Genomic DNA, 23,613 nt, shown 5'->3' on the forward strand with positions numbered 1-23,613 from the left:
ACACATGCTCGCGAACAGAGCGGGCCGCGTCCCTCGTTATCATTCAGAGCAGCGTATGAACCGTTTGCTTGCCCATGTAGTCTCAGAGCTAGGCTAGACCTCCGACGCCTGCCCTCGCTGAGCTCTTGCTTGCCTACACTGTAAACCAGCCCAATTCCCCGCCCCGCGTCGGCCTCAGCCGGGCCACCAACCGAGAGAAGCCGGAGAGCGGATCCGTCCGACGTTCCTCTAGGTTTATAAATAAGGATCTCGTTTCTCTTCACAGCTTTACATATCCAACCTACGTACTGAAACGGTGCACAGAGAGGGGGGGCCCAGCTGGGAGCCGGCCGACGAGCTCTGTGCAGAGATTATATACACGCGCTGCCCTCTCCCTCGCCCCTAGTTCTCGGGGCTCACGTTCTGCCTGGCTCTGATGAAGGCCATGCCGTGGGTGCGGAAGTGCGTCTTCAGGTTGAGCTGGGTGTCGAAGCACTTCCCGCACACCTTGCACACGAGTTTACCGTCGGCTGAGCGCTGGGCCCCTCCCTCGTGGCCACTGTGGGGGCTGGGCTCCTCCACCTCCCCCGCCCCCTTCTTCTTCTTGTGGGTGATGAAGCGGTGGCGGTTGAGGGAGACCTGGGAGGTGAAGCAAAGGCCGCACTCCCGGCACTGGTGGGAGCTCTCGTCTGTCCTGTGCTGGGGTATGTGCTCCTGGAACTCGGCCGCGCTGCAGGCCACGTAGCCGCACTTGCGGCAGCGGAAGGGGGCTTTGCGGTCCGCCTTGGGGTTCTTGGAGGGCGGCGTGGTGCTGTCCGGCTCCTCACTACACGAATCGCCCTCGTCCGAGGAGAGTTTCCGCTTCCTGCTGGACACCTGTGGGAAGGAGTTTGGAGAGGCTTGACCCTTAATGCTGGGCAGGGCCTGGGCCCTGTGCGCTTAAACTGGCTGTGCCAGACAAAGGCCTGCCCCACGCAATGAACACGTCCCTCCCGTGCCTCACGGCGGGGGACAGGAGCAGCTCAGACAAGATGATCCTTTGGCTCCCTTCTCTGGCTGGATGAAAATCCCAACACACGATCAGCCAGCCCTGGCAGCGGACTCAGCCCCGCCCTCATCCGCTCCTTGGCCTAAATACACTCACTCCACAGCCTCCCCTCTGAAACGCTGCTGCTCTGTATTCCCGGCTGCAGCCGGCCTCTCAAGCCAACTAGTCAGACAGAAGACCACCAGCCAAAAGCCAGGGAGCCGCACAAAGCGATTCAGATGGGGCCAGACCAGGATGAATGCACTAGTGGGAACAGTGCTGAGGGAGGAGCCCCATAGCTATCCCGCTAGCGCTCAATGATGTTCTATCTCCATAAACCCCCCCGGAGATGAGATTCTTTGCTTCCTGCCCTGACTTATTGCACTACGTTGCTGTGGGTTGTTCTAACGGCAGCCACGTTCCCCCCGAGAGGTGGCTGCATTGTTTGGAAGTTATCTTAACCCCTCCGCCCCCACTCCCTCAGAGCTGGGAGCGTCCATCGGCCCCGTACCTGCAAGCTTCCGGGTCCCGTCCGGGCAATGACGACCTCTTGGCTCTTGGTCTGGTCCGTCACCTTTATCCCGTGCCGCACCTGAATGTGCTTCTCCAGGATCAGCCGGCTGCTGAAGGTGCGTTTGCCTTCGGTGCAGTACCTGGGAGGGACCAGAGCCAGGCAGGTAATGAGGCTCCCCCGGGCACCTCGCCCACTGGAGGTGAAGGTGAACAACAGACGACCCCTAGCCCTGGTCTACTGCTTCCATCTCAAAGCGCTCTGTGGGCGTCAAGCCCACCTCCCCTGGGGAAACTGGCTTGGAGAAGTGATGTTTCCTACCCAGAGGTCACACAGTAAGGCAGTGGCAGAACCAGGCCTGGAACCCAGGAGTCCCGACTCCTAGTCCCCTGTTCTAACCACTACAGCACACTCTCCCCAACAGCAGGGCAGGAAAATCAGGAGTCCGACCCACCCAGTGCCTCCAGTCCGAGCACTAAATTTACTCCCCCTTCTGGAGTTGAGAACAGATCCCCAGGAGTCCGAGCACCACACCTCCCCCCACTCTGACAGCCTTGCGGACTGCATGAACACCTCCCACCCTGAGCTTCGGATGGAAGGGAGGGGTGAGCTAGAGCCCTTTCGCCCCCCGAAACCAGAAGGAGAGGCGGCTGCTCGATACCGGCAGGGATAGACTCTCTTGATCCCCTCGTGGTTCACTCGCACGTGTCTCCGGAGGCTGGGGGCGGAGCAAAACGAACGCTCGCACAGACGGCACGGGAACTTCTTCACCGACTGGAAGAAGCAAGAGAACAGGTCATGCCACATGCCCTGCCATTGCATCAGCCCATTCTCAAGGTGTACTGGATAGCCCCTTCTCCCATTGCACGGGGCTTTTATTGGGTGGGGAAACTGAGGCACGGAGAAGGGGTCACTTGTCAAGGTGACACAGTGAGTCAGGAACAGAACCAAGAGACCCAACACTCCTGCTGTAACCATTAGAGAACACACCCTGCTCTAGCCGGGAATGGATCCCAGGAATCCCGATCCACAAGCCTCTGCTCTGTGCAATAAACAAAACACTGCCTTCCCCACCACCTCGGTGTTTCAACAGGGCCAGGTTCCCAGTGGATAAACTCCACCAGCTCTCCTCCCATTGGGCCAGCAACCACCTGGGGATTCCCTCTCACCTTCCCGTGATCCTTCTTCATGTGGGACACATACTCGTCCCTCTCCGGGAACCAGGAGTGACACATCCCGCACGTCCAGCCGCTGCTTTTCGACTTGCTCGCATCTGTCTTGCGCTGAAAGCGGGTCCGCTTTGCCTTGCGCAACTCTGGGGAGCTGGGCGGCTCGTCTTCCTCCGAGGACGAGGACGACGACTCGGATATTTTGGAGACGGGGGCTTCCACGGGCTCCTCCTTGGGGGTGAGCAGAGCAACCGGCTTCTTGGTGAGGTCCTCCTTGGGTTTCTGCGGCTGGTGAGTGTTCTGTAAAACAGAGACGGGGCGTCAGCCTGCCAAGGCTCGGATCCAGGTTCCAGGGGCAGCCCATGCCATGCAGCGATCCCGGGGGAAGGCAAGCCAGTCTTCCCCCAACCCTGCCATGCTGGAGGGGAAGGGGAAAAACCTGTCTGTCCCGTCCGAGATCATCAGCTTGCATCCGGAAGCCTGAGACTCCCATTCGCCCCACACACAGCCGGCAAAGGTGTCGCTATGCTCCAGGATGGGGAAAGGCAGGAGGGGGGTGTGTGTGTGTGTGTTCGTTCCTAGCACCGCAGGAGATGGCAGTGGCACTCAGTGGCCCTGATCGGGGCACCCATGTGCTAGGCGCTGTACAGACAATGAAGAGGCAGTCCTTGTCCCAAAGAACTAATCATCTATAGATGTACTGCAAGGGGCTAGCCCAACCAATACTAAAACCAGTTACACAGGCTTCTAGGGACCAATCTCAGTGCACGTAGCATCACGCTAGAGAGAGCTGAACACATCCGGGCACCGATACACTGCCCTGCCAGACCACTGCCAGGTGGAGAACGTCCAGGCTAGACCCGCGGAAAGCTGGGGCTTTAGTGAACAGCAGCATTGTGACAGCTCCGCAACATGGTTAGGATCATCCCCACTTTACAGGTGGGGAAACTGAGGCACGGGGAGGGAGTGACTTGCTCAAGGACATGGGGAGTCAGGGAATAGAGCTCAGGGGGTTCCTACTCAGATCTTACCTACCTCTAGCAAATGGGGCACCGGTGCCCGACTCACCTTCAGATGTTCCAGCATGGTGCGTTTCTGGGCAAAGAGCAGCGGGCAGTCAGGACACTTAAAAACGCTGACCCTCTGGTTGAGCAGGTGTTGGTCAAAGTGAGAGGAGAGCAGGGGCTTGTGGGTAAAGACTGTGTCACACATTGCACATTTGTAAATCATCCTGAAAATTGGGGGGGGGGGGGGAAGAAAGAGGAGGGGCAGGTTAGAAATAATCAATGTTTCCCTGAATTTGGTTCAAACATGAAAAAGCCCCCAAGGAATATTTACATACCGGGGCCAGCTGAGATCAGGGCCCTGTAATGCTCGGTGCTGTACAGACAGTGCCTGTCCCAAAGAGCCGACAATCGAAGACAGAGTCAGAGGGGAAGTGACTTGCCCAAGGTCACCCAGCTGCTCAGCGGCAGAGTTGGGATTAGAACTCAGGTCTCCAAGTTCTGGGCCAATGTCCTGCCCACTAGGCAACGCTGCTGATTCAACATAATTCAATCTCTTGAGTTTCTTCCCTAATCGGAGCAGCACACGGGAGGATGGCGGACACCGTGTGCTTCCAAAGGGAAGCACAGATCCAACTGAGCTACCATGAGGAAAGTGTTCCATTATTTTTAGCTCCTCCAATGGGGGGCAGCAGAGTGCTGGGTAGGGAGAGAGACACTCTAACAGAGCTCTTATCCAGTACTTTTCATCCAAGGATCTCAAAGCACTTTCCTCTCGTTACCACTCAACCCCCAAGCCCAGACATATTTAGACCCATTTTACAGACAGAGCCACAAAAAAGATAAAGTCGAGTGGCTGCCTTGGGCCACCCGCAAGTGACTTGGGGCTTGTCTACACTTGAAGCAGTACAGCGCCACCGCAGTGCTTCAGTGTAGACCCTCCCTATGGCGATGGGAGGGGTCCTCCTGTCGCTGTAGTTAATCCGCATCCCGGAGAGGTGGTAGCTAGGCGGACGGAAGAATTCTTCCATCGCCCTCACGCTGTCTACACTGGGGTCGGGTCAGCTTAACTACGTAGCTCAGTAATGTGGATTTTTTCACACCCCTGAGCACTGTTGCTGGGTTGACCTGACCGTTGAGTGTGGACCTGATCTCAGGGGTAGAAACAGAACCCAGGAGGTCCCGTGCTGTAAACTCAAGAGTCGCCTCTGCTCTCCAGATCAGGCTGAGCACCGTCTAGTCTTGCAAAACACACCGTGGGCTCTTTAATGACAAGTTGTCAGAGCGTCTGGTTTTCCCTCCTGTCTGGAGGACGGCCGCTTGAATGGCTCCCTAGCTACTAGCTACTGTGCTTATTGAGGTACGGTCTTTCCTCCTCTCCCTCCCGGAGCACCAGAGAGCTTTCCTCAGAGGTCTCCCGCTCCAGCTATTGACCGGGTGGGGCCCTGGGTCTGCTCCCCAGATCCCAGCCCACGGTGGTACCCGACTGAGGTTACTTACTTGGACTGCTGATTGCTGAACCCCGGGTGCTGCGTGTAGATATGAGCGTGGGCGCTGGGGGCCGACTTGAACGCCATGGGGCAGATCGGGCACTTGTGGAAAACCTCGCAGTGCGAGGTCTGGATGTGGGATTTAATGGAATTCACCCCTCCAAACACCACGGCACAACTGGGGCACCTGGAAGCAAGAACACACGGTAAGGTGGCTATTTTAGAGGGGCAGGGTTAGGTCGGGGACTTTCCCCCGCTCTGGTAACCAGTGAGCAAAGACTGGGTTGTGTGCTGGCAGAGTCAAAGCAGGCTTAGTGGCATGTGCCCAGCTGGAATTCCTCTGCCACTTTCTAGATGCAAGCGCATCTGCTGCTCTTTGGTCCACCTCTCCCCCACCCTGGATTTTAGCTCTTCGGTGAGGGTCACTGTCTAATGGTTAACAGAGTAAGATCAATTGCTGGGCATGGGGGACGGCAACTGCAGTACAGTCAGCTAATGCATTCCTATTTGATCACTGTGCTTAGAGAGGTACCCGAAGAGAGACACTGGGGGATCAAAATCAGCCCTGCCAAGAAGGACAAATGTGGCCCTACAGGCCTAGAGAGACTTTAAAGTCAAAAGCAGTCAAACAGATTTCTACTTGGAAACGATCGGATGAATACAGGGACGTTCCCACAAGCTGCTTGTCTGCAGCCAACTGCACTTCTCCGCTGGGAGATCTCTGCCCCAGAGAGCCTGCATTATTGCCCAGGAATGGGCTGACTCACTATAGTGTTTTGGATCCTTCCTACAGGGTACAGGAAGTTGTTCGAACAGGAAACAGCACCAGTTCTGAGTTCTGCTGAAGATAATTGATGTGCATGGAATAACACCACCTATTTCTCCGATAGCGCTTACCTCAAACTGCTTCACAATCTGTAATGTATTTTTAAGAATTGCCATACTGGATCAGACCAAAGGTCCATCTAGCCCAGTATCCTGTCTCCAACAGTGGCCAATGCCAGATGCTTCAAAGGCAATGAACAGAACAGGGCAATTATCAAGTGATCCATCCCCTGTCATCCAGTCCCAGCTTCTGGCAGTTGAAGGTTTAGGGACACCCAGGGCAGGGGGTTGCATCCCTGACCATCTTGGCTAACGGCCATTTATGGACCTATCCTCCAGGATCTTATCTAGTTCTTTTTTGAACCCAGTCATATTTTTGCCTTTACAACATCCCCCTGCAATGAGTTCCACAGGTTAACTATGCATTGTGTGAAGATGTTCTTCCTCTTGTTTGTTTTAAACATGCTATCTACGCTCACAACTCCCCTGTGAGGCAGGGCAGGGCTATTCACCATACTGTACAGATGGGCCACGGAGGCAAAGTGACTTGGCCAAGGTCACACAAGAAGTTTTGTGGCAGAACAGGGAACTGAAACCGGGTCTCCCATGTCTAGGGCTAGAGTCCTAATAGCTAGAGCATCCTTCCTCTCCTAGCTGCTGGCAACAGGAGACCGGCTGGCAATCCTGGATCCAAAAGGCCTCTTTATTAACAGGCCAGGTGCACCACGGGGTGAGTCAGATTCCTACCGATAGTCAGCCGGCCCTGGTGTCTCATCCCTGACCCAGAAGGGCCAGGCTCCGCCACCATTCACTCCTTGGCCTCTGCTGAGATTGACAATCCCAGTTGTGACGGTGGGGACATCAGCCCAGAAAGAACTGGAATGAGCCTCGCCCCTATCCTCCCAACCCCTCTAATTTCATACGGCAACCAGCCATCCCACGGCTCAGTCGCAATCAACCCGTGTTGGATTTGAACTGCTGACCTAGGCGCTCCTGCCCTTTCTTATAGCAACAGGAAAATTCTTCGTCAGCAGTTGAACTGACGACAGCCAGAAGGAAGCAAAGCTGACAGTTCATCCTCCACTTTGCACCAGTGACTGAGCTAAGCAGAAAGAATTGGCCCGGAAACCTTTTCCTGCGGCATCTGCAACCCAAAGCCTGTGCCATAGGGCTAGCCCGGTGCTTCTCAACGTCACCTGACTGGGACCCCTCCAGGCTACTCCTATCCAGCTGGGACGGAGTCAGGACCCACCCCCAGCCCCGTGGGAAGGCCAGGGTGGTCACAAGCCCCCAAAGCACCACAGAGTTGCAGCGTCGTACCTGTACCCCACCCTCCTGGAGAAATGCAGGCAGGCCTCCTTCAGGTGGGCCTCGAAGTTCGCCAAGAGGAAGTTCCCGCCACACTCGGGGCACACGTGAGGGGGCCGGTTTTTGTGCATCCGTTGATGAGCGTTAAAGCTGCAGGGATTGGGCATCATCATGGGGCAGGTCGTGCACACCTGGGGGGGAAGCAAGCACAGGTAACGTGAGCGTCCATCGCACGGCACATCCGGCCGCCACCGACTTCACTAGGTTGTGCAAGAACAACACACTGGCCATGTGTCCCCTTCCCTCCCGGCTCTATTCAGAGCCCTGGGAAAAACCTGGGAACACCTAACCAAGCCCAGCGTACGGTATAAAGAAGTGGTGGGTGCATGGTTGAATTAGGCCTGGCACAAGTTTTGATTTTGCCAAGTGGGGGGCTGTTTTTAAACTGTTTTCCAACCCAGCCCAGGCAGGCAAGGGTTAGTATCATGGTAGCGCCTAGAGCAGGGGTGGCCAACCTGAGCCGGAGAAGGAGCCAGAATCTACCAATGTACATTGCCAAAGAGCCACAGTAATATGTCAGCAGCTCCCCCTTCAGCTTCCCACCCACCCCCTGCTCCCAGTGCCTCCCACTAGGCAGCCCCACCGATCAGCCCCTCCCCTTCCCTCCCGATCAGCTGTTTCGTGGCGTGCAGGAGGCTCTGGGGGGGAGGGGGAGGAGCGAGGGCATGGCAGGCTCAGAGGAGGGGGTGGGGCCTGTGGCAGAGCCAGGGGGTTGAGCAGTGAGCACCCCCCGGCACATTGGAAAGTTGGCGCCTGTAGCTCCAGCCCCGCAGTCGGTGCCTATACAAGGAGCCGCATATTAACTTCCGAAGAGCCGCATGTGGCTCCGGAGCCACAGGTTGGCCACCCCTGGCCTAGAGGCCAGCTGAGATCAGGGCCCCATGGCACGAGATGCCGTATAAACTCATACGGTCGGGTTGAGAAAAGGCCCTGCTAGTTACTGCCACTAGGTGCCTCAATAGCTTTGTATCCAACCCATGGTAACAGAATCCATGCCTCAAAGAGCGTATGAGTAAACGGAAAAGAGACACAGGGTAGGAGGGGAAACCGAGGCACGGAGACTTGTCCATGGTCACTCAACAGAGCCAGGAAAAGAACCCTCGTCCGCAATACACATTAATACGCAACAGTCAGTGGGAACCAGAACAGCCCAAAGCCAGCCCCCCGGCCAGGTGGCTTGGAGGGCAACGCTTAGCAAGGGCCGGGTCCGTCAATTGCGTCAGCGCTGCAGCACTGCTTCAGTGACTTGTATCCCGTGGGCGGCTGCTGCTTGTACTGACTTGCTTCCCGACGGCTGCTAGGAGAACACAAAGCGTGGAAGAAAAGCGCCTTTTTCTGCTTCTCAAAAGTCTAAATAAAAACAACCAGGTGGAAGATGCCACTCTGCAGTGCATCTTCCATCCAAACTGGTTCCAGAACCCCCCCTCTTTTCTGTCATTGTACTAGAATCAATTGGGGGGGGGGAGAGAGACATTAAGAGGTACAGACCAGGGAGGGGAAGGGGATATTTCCAGCTGAGATTAAAAGAGAGATTCAAGGAGGCAGTGAGATACCGAAAGGCAGGAGCTGAGGAGAAGCGGACTCGTGAAGCCATAGCAGACGGCCAGAGAAGCCGAAGGGGAGAGTGGGACACCCCCACACCAGGTCTGTGTGAATCCATAAAAACAGAGGGCAGCTTGGAACTGGATCCTAGCGGTAGAGCTGCAGGTCTTTGTACGTGCAAGAGTCGCGGTTGGTCGGCATGTGCCGAAGGCCAAGCTTAGGGGAGCTGCAGTCGTTAAGAGGGAAGCAGAAGCATGGACGAGGATTTCAGGAGGCGGAGGGGGCCACAGGAAGGGTGGGAGGAAGGAGCTGTGGGAGGAGAAGCCAAGGTCGACAGCTGGAGCCAGTGGATAGAAGAAGAAAGGAGGAGTGAGGAGTGCGTGCAGGAGTCTGAGAAGGACAGAAAAGCTTGAATTAACCCTTTCAACGCTGACGGCTCCCCATGACTCTGTAAAGCGCTTTGATTTAAAGGGTGCTGCATAAATCCACAGCCTAGAGCCAGCTGCCATATACCTCCTTTCTGTCCTCTCTGGGCCCCTGGCATTGCTTCCCCCAGGGACCTCGCCCTATAATTACTCAGGCTTGGGGCCAACGTACTAGGAGGAGTCCTTCGAGTACAGTTCAGCAGCGAGAAGTTACCAGGGAGCAATGGACTGGACAAGAGAAAGCAGCCAAGACTAGTTCCAAACAGCCTAGGAGTTACGGGCTCGGAGCTGTTTGTTGTAGGTTGGCTGGCGAGCCTCTCTCTCAACAATGGAGGAAAGGGTTTGCACTACCCTGTAGCTGGGACAGACTCTCCGAACTCAAGGGGCCCCGATCGGCACTCCATCGCTGAGTCCAGGCTCGCATGCTTGGGAGAGCACTTTGCAGGACACACCAGTCCTGGCTTTTCCTAAAAGTGACGGACGGGGGAGGAGGCACGTGTGTCTGAAGAGCACCCTTATTTAGATTTGGCAACCAAGGCTGCAATTAGATCAAGCTTCCAGAGCTATGTGCGCATTCACTCCTGCTCTGTCCGATCCTAGGAGTTACTGAAGCAGAGAAAACTCTGCTGACAAATTCAGGCAGCACAAGAGATTTAAACAACAAAGGAAAAGCAGACAGGAGGGGGTGGGGTGGGAGACAGGCCAGTCATAACCAGATCTGGGCATCTGAGATCAGACATCAAGGACATAACACAGGGAAAGAAGGACAATACAGTAGCCGTGCAATTCTAATGGCCTCTTGTTAATTCACTTTGGAAGTGCAGAGTTAAGGTTGCCTGATGGTATCTTGTGCCCTTCCAGAACATTTGAATTCAGCTAAACTTCCAAAAGCCAGGAAATAAAGAGGTACAGTACATGCCATCCCCACAACATCACCTTAACTCTGCCCCCTGGAGGCTGGCAATTGCCCCTGGAAATCCTTTGGTAAGGGTGACACAGTAATAAGGGGACACGAGGAAATTGTGTAGGTTGTGTCAGTAGTCATGGCGCTTTCCTGCCATGGCGATTGGCAGGCGTGGTCTGTGGGGTCAAGGAGGGGTAAGTAAGTACGGTGCTAATTGGAATCCGGAGGTAAAGTTGAAGAAGGCGTACGAGGGGGTTACGGCCTTATATAGTTCAACCATTGTGGTCTTGCACCTCTGGAGCGGACTTGGTGCACACCGGATCTAAACACGTTTTGCATTAGGCCTGGTCTACACTGAACCATTATATAGTCACAGCTGTGCCAGCCAGGGGTGTGAGGAAACCCACGCTCCTGCCCAACACCACTACGCTGGCAAACAACCTCCCTCCCATGTAGGCAGAAGAGCGCTTCCGTCACCGCAGCAGGGAGGTAGGGTTCCCAGGCTGTCGGAAAAACCCTTCTATCGGTGCAGGCTGATGGGGCTATGCCAACAGTGTCCAGACGTGCCCGTAGGTGTTCGATGCCACTCCTGTGCTCAAATGCCCTATTACCCAAGTGTTCTGTACTCTCTGCAAGGCACAGGGCTAGGATGTGTGTTGGCCATCGCGCAGAGAGGACAGAGTTACGGTTGTGTTGTGCAGCTGGTGTCTCCCTTAACTCTAGTTCCTGCTTTTCAGACGTTTGAGTTGAGCTGAACTCGTCCTGGAAAGGCACAAGGTGCAACTGGGCACCATTAACTCTGCGGGACCGACGCTTCTTGGCAGTGAATTCTTTTTCTGAACCAGAAAGAGCTGTTCTTTGCAGGAGACGGGGTTAGTGGAGGGAGGTGATATTATCAGGTGGGTTTGAAGGTAAGGTGCTGCCATGCAAGGCAAAGGACACGGTGTGATTCTCAAAGGGTCCTTCCCCCTCATTTTGTTGTAGTGCGGTGGTGAGCGTGGCCCTGCAGGGAAATGTCTGGAGGGTGCGGTTGCCGACAGAGCAGGGAGAGAAAGCACAGGTCCGGGTTATTTCACAAGGGGTTGAAAGTTTCATTCCATGTGGGTTACCGTAACTAAGCATTCGCGAGGAGGCTGGTGTGCGTCTCCGTCTCAGCCTCTTCCTCCCCAGAGCATATTTTCCCTCTCCCCTTTGCTCCTTTATCTACCCCTCCACCTTCAGCTTAAAGCAGATCTGGTCGTAGGCTGTGCCCTGGCTGGCTAAAGAGCGTGACCGTCCAATCTGTGACATGCCCAGTGTCCACTCTCAGCAGCTGTAGAAGCCGGGGGCATGCTCCATCCCTCCCATGGCTGCTAGCGGCACTCGCCCATTCACCTCTTCTCAGACACTTTCAAAGGGCACCTCAGCCCAACAGCCTGGAAGAGGAATCTGCTCGCCACAGCCCCGACAGACGTCCCAAGAATGTGGCCCCACATCTTGGCAGACACTGATGACAAACTGTGGGGCGCACTCTGGCGGATTGTTTGGGGGGGGGGGGGAGCCAAGCGGCCACACCAGGCGGCCCGTGGCAGGGACTCTACAGAGGGCAGGGAAGGAGCGCCACCTCCACCCCGACTCAGCTCAGTGGGCCACACAACCCAGAGGAAGTGCTAAAACATTGGGGGTCCTAAGCAAGTACATTTCCCCTCCCCCCACCCAAAACATTGACAGCCCAAGCCCCCCACTGGCCAGGGCTGACAGCTCGAGTCCCCTGCCAGCCCAAGCTGGCTGAGGCGCGAAGATCACATAAAATCATGGAATCAGTGACCAACTGGAGCCATAAACAACAACAAAAAGCGACTAGGGAGCCCCTTTGGGCTGCTCAGACCCTACACAATTGCTTATTCTGCTTATGCCTAGCGCCAGCACTGCCTTGGTTGTACAGTAACAGGAGGGTGGGGCACAGACAGATTCCGTTAATGGTGGTGGTGGGGGGGTTACTGGAGAAGATTGCACACCACTGTTCTAGCTGACTTTAGCCTTGAAAAGGCCTCGCTCCCTCCTGGGGCAGACGAACACCAAGTCCTTGCGCGGCTAGCCCCTCCCGCTGCTATTGAACGTTAGCTTAATCATGCACGTGTACGTCGACCCAAGCTGGCAATTCCACCTCCGGCTGCAGTATCCACCCTCCCCTCCCCCCAAGAGCCTTCACCTGTCCTACAAAGGCACCGCATCCATGCTACTCCTCACTAACACCCCCTGTGCCCCAGGGAGCTTTCCAGACCCTTTGGGAATCTCTCCGTCAGACCCACACAGCCTTTGTAACATAGCGAGGGCCCAGAAGCCCAGCCTTACCCATGTTCCGCATGCTATCCGTAACTCCAGCTGTGGGAGAGAGCGCTGCATCGGCACTTCAGGGCAGCACCTGTTCTCCAAGTACGCGATCGCTTCCCTGCAGAACACTTTGCACGAGTCACATTAAGACACCGGGCTGGAAATTGTATCAGCTGAGAAAGCGGTGCCACACCGGCGCCCAGCATTCGTTTCAAAGGCCTGCTGAGGGCAGGACTCGACCTCGCGGTCTGGGAGTACAACTGGGGTTGAAGCACCGGAGCACATCGCCCGGAGCTACTCCATGACTGACGTCAGATACACTTTCACACATGCCTCCCCAGCACCCGTCCGGGTCCCTCCGGAGGCCAGTCCGTGTGGGTTGACCCTGGCTTGTGGGATTCCCTGCGGTACACTTTGCGTGAGCTCTGCACGGGCATCATACACAGCATTGCAATATTCAGAGCAGCAGTACGTTCAAGACACTAACAGGGCCTTCTAACGTCGCTGGGATACTAGAGGCTACTTTCCAAACAGTGTAAAAGAATCCCATTCTAACAGGCAGAAATAGCTCGAACCCCCGGTTGATGAGGATGGCTGGGGGGGGGGGGTGTCACTGACTACAGCACACCCCCGTGACCTACTCTGGAACTCTGCCATCAGCTAATATGGAGATATACCTATCTCATAGAACTGGAAGGGACCTTGAAAGGTCATTGAGTCCAGTCCCCTGCCTTCACAGCAGGACCAAGTACCATCCCTTCCCCCCGATCCCTAAATGGCCCCCTCAAGGATTGAACTCACAACCCTGGGTTTAGCAGGCCAATGCTCAAACCACTGAGCTCTCCCTCCCCCCTATGCTTATTCACACTCACGCACATTTCCACATCCTCCCCCTAATCCCCACGTACACACACATCAGTTTGGATCTGTTCTCTACGTCTAAATTCTCAGGTCAATAACTTTCTTAATATTGTGTCCCAATAGGGTGATGGGTAAAGTAAATGCCAAGTGACAGACACCGTAAGATACCCAGACATGTGCAAACAAGTGTTACAAGAACCAGCAGGATTTGTACCATGCTATTTGTCAGAGGGCTGTATCTCAGGAACCCCTTATTCAAATAGCCCCAAGTTTGGACCACTATCCCCACTCTGCATCCTCAAGAAACACAGCAAATTCCAAGCCAATTTCAGTGAGCAGGAGGATTTTAGAGCCAACAGCCAACCTTTAACAGAGAGGAATGCTCATCCTTAACTACAGCGCGGTGATATCTGAATTTAAACAATCATCTGGCTGTAACAGTGCTAGGAAGTAAACAAACAGTGAAGGTGGAACAGTAAATTCCTTTCACAGGAAGGAAGCCAATGAGCTTAATAATTTAAAAGGACAAATTTAAGGTGGACAGAATTTGTAGGTCCCCTATGGGACTCTGGATACCAAGGTAGGAATAAACTGTATTCAAGCTCATTCCGCCTTTTAAAAAAATCAATCTATACTCCGCTTTAATACTGAGAGACTGCTGGATGTTGTCATGCCGAGAGAACCAGGATGTGTTAGCAGCAAACAGGAAGTAGACGGGATCTCAGCCCTAGCTCTCAAGCAGGGAGCTAATACCTCCAGGTTCCTCCACCGACTTAACTTGATGATTAGCGCCAACAAACCAGGAAGCAGCAACCGGATCAAGACTCTAGCAAGAATCCTAATCTTTTATTAGCATCCTTATTTAATTCTGCCCCGCCCCCCAGATTTAAATAATATACAGATGCCTATTACAAGGCCCTGGGTGCCTTAGCACATAATTAATGCTACAGGGGAATGCCACAGAGCCATTCATAGGCCTAAGGCCAGAAGAGACCACTCTGATCATCTCATCAGCCCTCCTGTATAATGCAGGCCACAGAACTTCCCTGAATTCATTCCTCTTTGAACTAGAGATCTTTTTGATTAACCATCCAACCATGATTTAAAAATTGCCAGTGACAGAGAATCCACCCCACTTGGAACACCACCGAATTAAACCGTAGATCTGGTGCTTCCAAGAAATTCCCCACTTCCCAAGTGATAATACAAAGAAATGTGTTTTTTAAAAGTGCAACAGGGGATTAATTACTTGCTAATTGCGCTAAGATTCCATGAAAGTGACAGAAGCCAGGGAAATTGTCCGGTATCTCTGAAATATACATATGGATTGAAAGGGACCAGGTATAAGTGGGTTACATAGAACTGAATGTGCAATTTAGACCCCCAGTCAATTTAAGATCATTCCCTTTCAAACCGTTTTTCAAGGTTTCGCCAGTTCAGTTGTAGGCTTCCCTGCTTTCCCTGGGGACCATCCCCCAGGCTAACAGATCCGGTTGTCTGAGATTACCTTTCCTGCACCATTCTCAGCAATCTTCCTCACCTTCTGTCCTTGCACTCTTCAAGCTTTGCACATGCTTACACCCCATATTTCACTAAGTGCAGCACATTTAGTCTCCCAGGTCAATTCCTTCTCCTTTACAATAAGGTTATCCAACCCAAAATTGGGCTACCAGAACGTGTCAACGAGTCATATGGGAGTCAGCGCCCTTGGCTCCAGTCCTATGCGGCTGGCCAGGCTCGGCTCCATGACGACGGGGGCAAGCCGGGCCAAATTTGAGAGGCACTGTGACTCCATGTACCAGGTTGCGATGCCACTTTCACAAATTTGGCCTGGTCGTCCCGCTAGGGGAGCTAGGCCAAACCAGAGTGGTGATGCGACACCAGAGGTCGCGGGAAGCCGAGCCCAGCCAGACGCGCAGTACTGGAGCTGCAGTCGCTGCCGCTATGGTATGCACGGTGTACTTACTACATTGACGTGTCTATTAAATATTGTGGGGAAGATATTTCGTAAGCCAGATATTGTTTGCACTGAAGCTATTTACTGGGTCGCAACAGGCCACCAAGGTTTACAAACTGGTCCTGAGCCCCAAAAGGTCGAGAGCCGCTGCTCTACAACAGACTGGTTTCCTGCAACAGAAGCTGCCTCTGTGAATAGAAATTTTGCAAATAGCAGCCGCATAATACAGGAAGTAATCAGGTACGAGGCAGTATAGAGAGAGCTGCTAACATATACCCAACGCCTTTCATCTCAGGATCTCGAATGCCTCTACCTGTGGGTAAATAGCCTCATTCTGCAGAGGGAGAATCTGAAACAGAGGGGAAAGGACTTGCCTGAGGTCACACAGTGAACCCGTAGCAAAGCTGGGAGTAGACTCCAGGTCTCCTGCCCGCTATGCTCCCTGTCTCACCATTAGACATGCTGCCTCCCTCCGGAAAGAGCTAGGACACCTGGTAGCTCTGCAGTAAGAGAGGAGGCCTCTGGCAGGAGGTCGAAGCTGTTCTACCTACCGTGCTGGTGACTGTTCCCGCGGTCACAGCCTGCTGGAAGTGCGCAGCGAGCCCGGCTTTGTCCTTGCATTGCTCCTTGCACTCCAGACACCGGAAGCAGTTATAGCTAGTTTGCTCCGAGCTGCCGCTCAGGGGCAGGATGGGTTGGTCCTGAGCCCCGTTAGCTGTCGCCATGGCATCCTGAGGCACCCCAGCCACTTTGCCAGCAGTGAGGGAGGTCACTGACACTATGGGGGTGATGTCCGGCTGGCCAATCATTTGATCCAGAGCAATAGGTCTCATGACCAAGTGGGAGCACTGCATCACCAGGCCTTTGTCCTTGTGCTCCCGGGCATGTAGGAGCAAGCTGCACTTGTTGAAGAAGACCAGGCGCTTGGTGCAGTGGTTGCAGGTCACTTCGATGCGCATGCTGCGCCGGTCGTAGTGCCGAGCCAGGCTCTTCTCCAGGGCGAAGGAGTCCCCGCACTCCAAGCAGCGATACCCAAAGGGCGGGAGAGTCAGGCTGGACTCTGCGGGAGGATTCAGGTTGGGTTTGTAGGTTGGCAAGAGGTTTTTACTGTTCAGGATCTTGTTGAAAGCCTCCACCAGGCTGGACTGGCTCCTGGAAATGACCGTGCCGGCAATGGTGGGCGAAGGCTTCTGCGGCTGCACCATCACCACCGTGGTGCCGTTGACCTTTTGGTTGGCCGTGGTGGTGACGGTGGTGGTCTGGGTCACCGTGCTGACGTTGGTTCTGGTGTCGGCTTTGGGGAGGGTCTGCGGCACCAGGTTGATAATGTTCTTCGTCACGGCCTTGCCCGGCAGCACCACGGATTTCTGCTGGGCCACGCTGGCGGCGATCAGCATGGCGCTGCTGGCGTTCTGGATGGTGGTGACGGGCAGAACAGTCCCTTTGATTTTGGTGCCGTTGCCCAGCTGGACACTGACAATTTTGGGCCCTTCTATGACTTTCAGGGGGCTGGAGAGCTCCATTTTCTTTTTGGGCACCTCCTGCACGCTCTCTTCTTTCACCACTGCAGCCGGGAGCACGGAGTCCTCGGTGGCGGCCTCCTGAGAACCTGGCTCCGAAGGCAGCTTGGCAGCTCCTGGCTCCGAATCAGAGGAGACTCTGGTCACCGTCCGGGTGATGCTGCCGGAAGACGTCTTGATGGTTTTAATCCGCACTTTGAGAGGCCGCGAGGAACTGGAAGAGGGGGAGTCATTGCTGCCGTCTTCATCCTCCTCCTCTTCCTCCTCGCCGCTTGACATGCTCTGCGGGGGTTTCTCTAGAGCCTCCTGCTCTTCCTTGAGGGGGATGATCCCCAGCGGCTTGGGGGAGCCAAGGGGTCCGGGGCTTCCCTCTGCCAGTGGGGAAGGTTTGAAGAACGGCTCCTGAGGGCTGGTGGGCGAGTTTTTCACTTCGGGGAGGTTGCTGGTGCTGCTGTCAAGGTTTGGATCTGAGCTGGGCCAGGACGTGACGGGGGAATCATCCGTGGAGTAGCGGACGGTGACCGATTTCAGGTGCCCCAAGGGGCTGTCACGCAGGGCTGCAGCCAAACCCTTGGGGCTGGCCCCATGGTCCAGCTCCTCCGAGTCGGACTCCTCTTTCTTGATCATGGGAATGGTGGCAGGGGAGCCGTTCACGCCCCCCGCTTGACTGGTTTCAAAGGACTGCGGAAAAGCCGGCGGGAGGGTCTCAGTGCTCTCTCCAGCTGGTTCTTTGCAGTCTGGTGACGGGGCAGGAGATGGGGTGGGGGATGGGGAGAGAGAGGGCACAGAGAGGTCTTTCTCTTTCTGTTTGCCCTCCCGGGGCCTGTCAATCAGATCCGCAGAGTTCTCCTCGTGGGGATCGGGGCTGAAGTGGGAAAAGATGTCCATGGGTTTTGCCCCTTTCTCCTTTGATGCCCAGCACTCTCCGTTGGACGATGCCACTGCTTCCCCTGGCCTGGAGGTGGGGGACCTGGGCATCTCGGGGGCACCAAAGCCATTCTGCAGCAGGCGGGGCCCGAGGCCGTGCCCATCTTTGCTGCGGCCGTCCAAGGGGTCGAGCTGCTCGGGGCAGACAGTGTTCTTCACTATCACGCTGACGGCGGTGATGTCCGCGTGGGGGAGGACGTGTTCAGGGGCCACGGGCTCCCCGGGGACCTGCTTGATGTGAGCCTCAGCCTCCTCATGGCCAGAATGGATGGCCTCGTTGGTGTCTATGTCCGGAATATCGAAAGCTGCCAAGAGGTCATCGAAATCCGGGGTCTTCATGTCACCCATGGTGAAGAATCCGGCAGAGTCTAAGAAAAGGAAGACAAAGGATTTAATATCACAGGGCAGGGAACCTTCTGACCATGCTGGCATCACAGAGCAGCAGGCCACGCACAGGACCAGAAGCTCGGACATTGTAACCCCAGCTCTGTCAGTCTATCCCAGGTTCTGGCCCGTCACCATACTGGCCTTAGCGTATTTATCCCTCACAACCCCTGGGTGCATGTCTCCCCTGCAATCTACACAAGCTGCAGTCACACCCTAGGACTGCCATAGAGATGTAACCTTTTTGACTCACCCCAGGTCATACAGGAGGCCTGTGGCAGGATGGGGAATTGAACCGGGTTCTCCCAAGTCCCAGGCCAGCGCTCTAACCCCTAGGCCATCCTTGCTGTCTAGTCCCAGCTCTGACCCCCTTGGGCATACATCACTTTGCCCCTCCCTGCTGCTGTTTACTGCATCTTTTTCTGTAAAATGGGAATAAGCACCTCACACGGGAGTCACAAGGGTTTGTTCGCTGTGAGAACATGATTCATAGAGCTCAAAATGACCACGGCGGCACCGAGGATACGTCTCCAAAAACCCTGTTATCCCACTCTTCACAAATCTAGTGTCACGTCGGGCGCTTGGATCCTACTAAGACGTGCTCATCGGAATGCCCATGGGATCTGAAAAAAATTCTTTACTGCCTCTTGGAACACAGCCAAAGTTCTCTGTGGACAGCCGGGGAAAACTTTAGTCAAAACCCCGATTTTTTCTATTGAAAAAACAGTTTTGATGTAAAATTTTCAACCTGCCCAAAAGATCAGAATAAAACAAATCTTCCCATCTCTCGCCATCATAAAGGGGCCATCCTGATATTCTATGATTCTATGATTGCACTGCTTACACCAGATCTGAATGCGACTTATGATTCTGAAACCTGCAGAAAGACTGACAACAGGAAAGGATCCAATTTACGCCCCAAAGAGTGGATTATCTGAAACACATACATACGCCGACTTCTAGCAGTAACCTTCAGATAACCCACTTGAATATTGTGCTATAAACCACATCTAACCCCTTCGCTCCATCAGGAACTTCAGTAGGGGGACCAGATGTCCCGATTTTATACGGACAGTCCCAATTTTGGGGTCTTTTTCTTATATAGGCTCCTATTACCCCTCACCCCCGTCCCGATTTTTCACACTTGCTGTTTGGTCACCCTAAGCTTCAGAAATATTCATGATGAAGTTTACTAGAAGAATTGCCCCTTTGATGTCATCGATTTGTAGGAATAAGTGGCAAAATATCTGGCAAACACCAAAACACTTAAAAAAACCAATTCTAAGACCACGTATGAAAGATCTTCCATGATTGGGCCAATATTTCAGCAGCTGTATTTCCCCTGCCTCATTAATGCTTGTTCACAACTTTGTAAGGGTTCTGCGAGTAGCTGGGCTTTTCACCCCCATCTTAACTGTGACGCTTCCAGGAGTTGGTACTTTGACTCGCAGGCTTCTTTAGCTACATGGACGTGTCAGGTCAACACAGCTACCTCACTCAGGGGCGTGACAAATCCACACCCCGAGGGGTATTAAGCCGACCTAAATCCCCCTGTAGCAGCACTAGGTCAATAGAAGACCACTAACCTAGCTACTGCCTCTCGGAGAGGTGGATTGCCTATACTGATGGGAGCATTCCATCAACATAGATAATCATAGAATATCAGGGTTGGAAGGGACCTCAGGAGGTCATCTAGTCCACCCCCCTGCTCAAAGCAGGACCAATCCCTAACTAAATCCCCAAATCTCTAAATGGCCCCCTAACGGATTGAACTCACAACCCTGGGTTTAGCAGGCCAATGCTCAAACCACTGAGCTATCCCTCCCCCCACTATAGCGTTTCCAAGTGCAGACAAGCCCTCTGACTATCTGTAAGCAGCACATTGTTCTGAGTCCCCACAAACACATATGTGAGCAAAACCATTCTGTCTCGCTATGTTTATTTGGGGAAGGACAGGACAAGTTTCTCAGAAGAGCTCTTGTTGGGCTGAATACTGATGTTCTGTTTTAAAATTGGCGCACACGTGCATGTGGTCTACACGACCGGTGGGAAGCAACAGCTCCTCTGTGGCAGAGGGGATCAGTGAGGGAGCGGGCTCTCAAAGCACACCAAGGAAAAGCGTCCTAAATAAGAAATGACAGCATGTTTTCACAGATGGCAAAGTCACATCATGCAAAGAACGCAGCTACAGCGCACACACCCCCTGGCCTGGTCTGGTTCTGTTATTGTGGCTCTGCACAAAACAGATTGCGGAATGATATTAACCTAGATTAAGGCTGCATCCGTTCCAAACTTTTGTAGAACAGTGGTTCTCAACCAGGGGTATGGGTACTCTGGGGTTACTCAGAGGTCTTCCAAGGGGTACATTAACTCACCTCAATATTTGCCTAGTTTTCCACTAGGCTACCTAAAAAGCACCAGCAAAGTCAGTACAAACTACAATTTCATACAGACGACTTGTTTATACTGCTCTATATACCATACGCTGACATGCAAGTACAATATTTATGTTCCAATTGATTTTATAATTTATGGTAAAAGTGAGAAAGTCAGCAATTGTTCAGTAACAGTGCGGCTGACACACTTTTGTCTTTTTATGTCTGATTTTGTAAGCAAGTCGTTTTTAAGTGAGGTGAAACTTGGGGCTACACGAGACTAATCAGACTCCTCAAAGGGGTAAGGGGTACAGTCGTCTGGAAAGGTTGAGAGCCACTGATCATAGAGTATCAGGATTGGAAGGGACCTCAGGAGGTCATCTAGTCCAACCCCCTGCTCAAAGCAGGACCAATCCCCAATTATTATTTTTTTGTTTTTTGCCCCAGATCCCTAAATGGCCCCCTCAAGGACTGAACTCACAACCCTTCATTTAGCAGGCCAATGCTCAAACCACTGAGCTATCCCTCCCCCCCAGGTAGAAAGGCACCGCAAACAGTCCTGTGTGATGGCACCAAACCAAAGACTTGGTCTTTATGGTGAAGGCATGCGGCTAAGTGTAGCAGGTCACTGGCTCTGCACTAGCATAAGGCATTTCCATGGGCCACTCTAGCTGCAGCTACATTGACCTGCAGTGTTCTAAGAACATGATTAAGAACGACATAGACACTGTGGAAGTAAATGTTTTAACATGGTTCAGGTGGCCAGCACATATGGGGACAAACGGGGCTAAGAAACCTAGTTCTGAGTCTCAGCTAAACCTGTTTTCATACATGGTTTGGTCTCATTCGTGTCCTCGAGACCTCATTAGAAACCTGTTTCACGATGACTGAGCATAAGCAGGGTTTTAAAGACCACTAGGAAAGCCACTGTAGACAGCTTAGTAAGTAGGTTTCGTCTAGTTATATTTTTAACCCTCACAAGAGGTCATTCTCTGTTCAGTCGATTGACCACCACCAGAGACATCCCCACGCTGCACCAATGTCATCTATCATACCATGCGGGTGAGCTTCTCAGTGGTACTCTTCCAGTGCCCAGCCAAATAGCTCTGCCCTGCAAAACAGACACTAAGTGTGTCTACGCTGCAATTAGACACCCCTGGAGGGTCTGTGCCAGCCCACACGGGCTCACGGGGCTCAGGCTAAGGCAGAGGTGGACAAACTACGGCCCACGGGACCATCCTGCCCGGCCCTTGAGCTCCTGACCGGGAAGGCTAGCCCCTGGTCCCTCCCCCGCTATCCCCCCTCCCCTGCAGCCACGCTGCCGGGCGGGCAGCGCTATGGGCGGCGGGGTTGCGCGCTCCTGCCAAGCAGCGCGGCTGGCTCTGTCCGGGCGGCGCGGCTGCCAGACATGCTGCTCTGATTGGCATGGTAAGGGGGCTGGGGGTCCCCGGTGGCAGTCAGGGGACAGGGGCAGTTGTATGGGGCAGAGGTTCTGGGGGGCAGACGGGGGGGTTGGATAAGCGTGGGAGTCCCGGGGGGGCCTGTCAGGGTGCAGGGGTGTGGACAGGGGTCAGAGCAGTCAGGGGACTGGGAGCAGGGGGGGGTTGGATAGGAGGTGGGGTCCCGGGGGCGGTTAGGGGTGGGGGCATCCTGGGAGAGGGCAGTCAGGGGACAAGGAGTGTGGGGGGTGTTGGATGGGTCAGGGGTTCTGAGGGGGGCAGGAAGTGGGAGGGGGCGGGGGCCAGGCTGTTTGGGGAGGCACAGCCTTCCCGACCCGGCCCTCCATACAGTTTTGCAACCCCAATGTGGCCCTCGGGCCAAAAAAAAGTTTGTCCACCCCTGGGCTAAGGGGTGGTGATGTAGATGTAGACGTGAGCTCTGGGACCCTCCCACCTCACACGGTCCCAGAGCCCAAGCCCAAATGGCTACAATTAAGCATTTAAGCAGTTCCTTAGCCCAAGCCAGCTGGCACGGGTCAGCCATGTGTATAGAATTGCAGTGCAGACATACGCTAGAAGGGAGGCTAGTGTGGCAAACAGAATTTGTTCAGAGTCCTCATTACACTTGAAAGGGGAGAGCGCGCAAAATGTTGTCTACCAGATTGGGAAGGGTTTCGATAGGAGGAAAGGAAACGGCTGGGAGGCACAAGGGGATAAGTGATACAGAGAATGGGCTGAACTTACAAAAGGGAAACTTTAAGTGACACTGAGACCTATTAAGGCTCTGGCATCATCTCCCAAGGGAAGAGGAGCCCTGTCTGCGGAGACATTTAAAAGCAGATTTGACAGAAGAGCGACTAGAAGATAGTGGAGGGAACGATCCTGGGCTGGACACCCGAGTAGGAACAGAGGGGATTTTATTAGCAATAGAAGAGACCTCCTCTATGATTAAACCCCGTCCTACGCAAACAAGTTTCAAGAGACCACATGATGTTCCTCCAGCCATGACTAGCGACAATGCAGAGATGTCATAAGTGATGTGGGAGGAGGAGACTCCATTAGACCTCTCAGCAGAAGGGATATGTTGAAAAGAAGTGGGATTGCAAAGAGCAGGGACAGAGGACCTCTGTATGTTATGCTCAGCTCCATCATTTGCCATCCGTTTTCCCAGCACACTGGCCCGCTTAGCCTCACACACGATTCTGCAGGGAAGTTCGTTTTTCAAATAATGATTTTTCTCATCCCGGTTTGGCAGGGTACGACTATTTACAGACAAGAGAGGAGACAAGCAAGTTGCTGCACACAAAGACGTCCCGGAAAAAATCAACAATTGGCCTACGCCAACAAAGCAAGGATTTGTTTAGGGAAATTCTCCCCCTTGGAACAGATTCAACATGCTCCCTGGATTTCTAGTTTACCTGTGCACACTCCCTCCAATACTAACATGGAGGCTATAGACAGTGCAAACGATTCTCCTCTCTACGCACAGCTTCCCTCTTACTAGGAACAGGTTCATCCGCACGTGGGCATGGAGAAGAGACAACCAAGAGGGGTTTTTTGAATGCCAACTTGGACATCGGGGAAGGTGAAAGA

General features: G+C 53.9%; 1 protein-coding gene across 1 annotated transcript in view; it reads right to left on the minus strand.

The window, feature by feature from the left end:
• Positions 1 to 381: 381 nt before the first annotated feature.
• The window catches only part of ZNF687 (zinc finger protein 687), a 45,876-nt gene continuing 22,644 nt past the window's right edge, over positions 382 to 23,613 (minus strand). The window contains exons 2-9 of the mRNA XM_065420086.1: positions 15,927 to 18,190; positions 7,326 to 7,504; positions 5,191 to 5,367; positions 3,755 to 3,917; positions 2,687 to 2,986; positions 2,179 to 2,291; positions 1,518 to 1,659; positions 382 to 855 (exon numbers count right to left, since the gene is read on the minus strand). Coding sequence (XP_065276158.1) covers positions 382 to 855; positions 1,518 to 1,659; positions 2,179 to 2,291; positions 2,687 to 2,986; positions 3,755 to 3,917; positions 5,191 to 5,367; positions 7,326 to 7,504; positions 15,927 to 18,170 — 3,792 coding nt within the window. The 5' untranslated portion in view covers positions 18,171 to 18,190. The remainder of the gene's footprint in view (positions 856 to 1,517; positions 1,660 to 2,178; positions 2,292 to 2,686; positions 2,987 to 3,754; positions 3,918 to 5,190; positions 5,368 to 7,325; positions 7,505 to 15,926; positions 18,191 to 23,613) is intronic.

Source organism: Emys orbicularis, chromosome 20, assembly GCF_028017835.1.
Source record: "Emys orbicularis isolate rEmyOrb1 chromosome 20, rEmyOrb1.hap1, whole genome shotgun sequence".
Classification (NCBI taxonomy): domain Eukaryota; kingdom Metazoa; phylum Chordata; order Testudines; family Emydidae; genus Emys; species Emys orbicularis.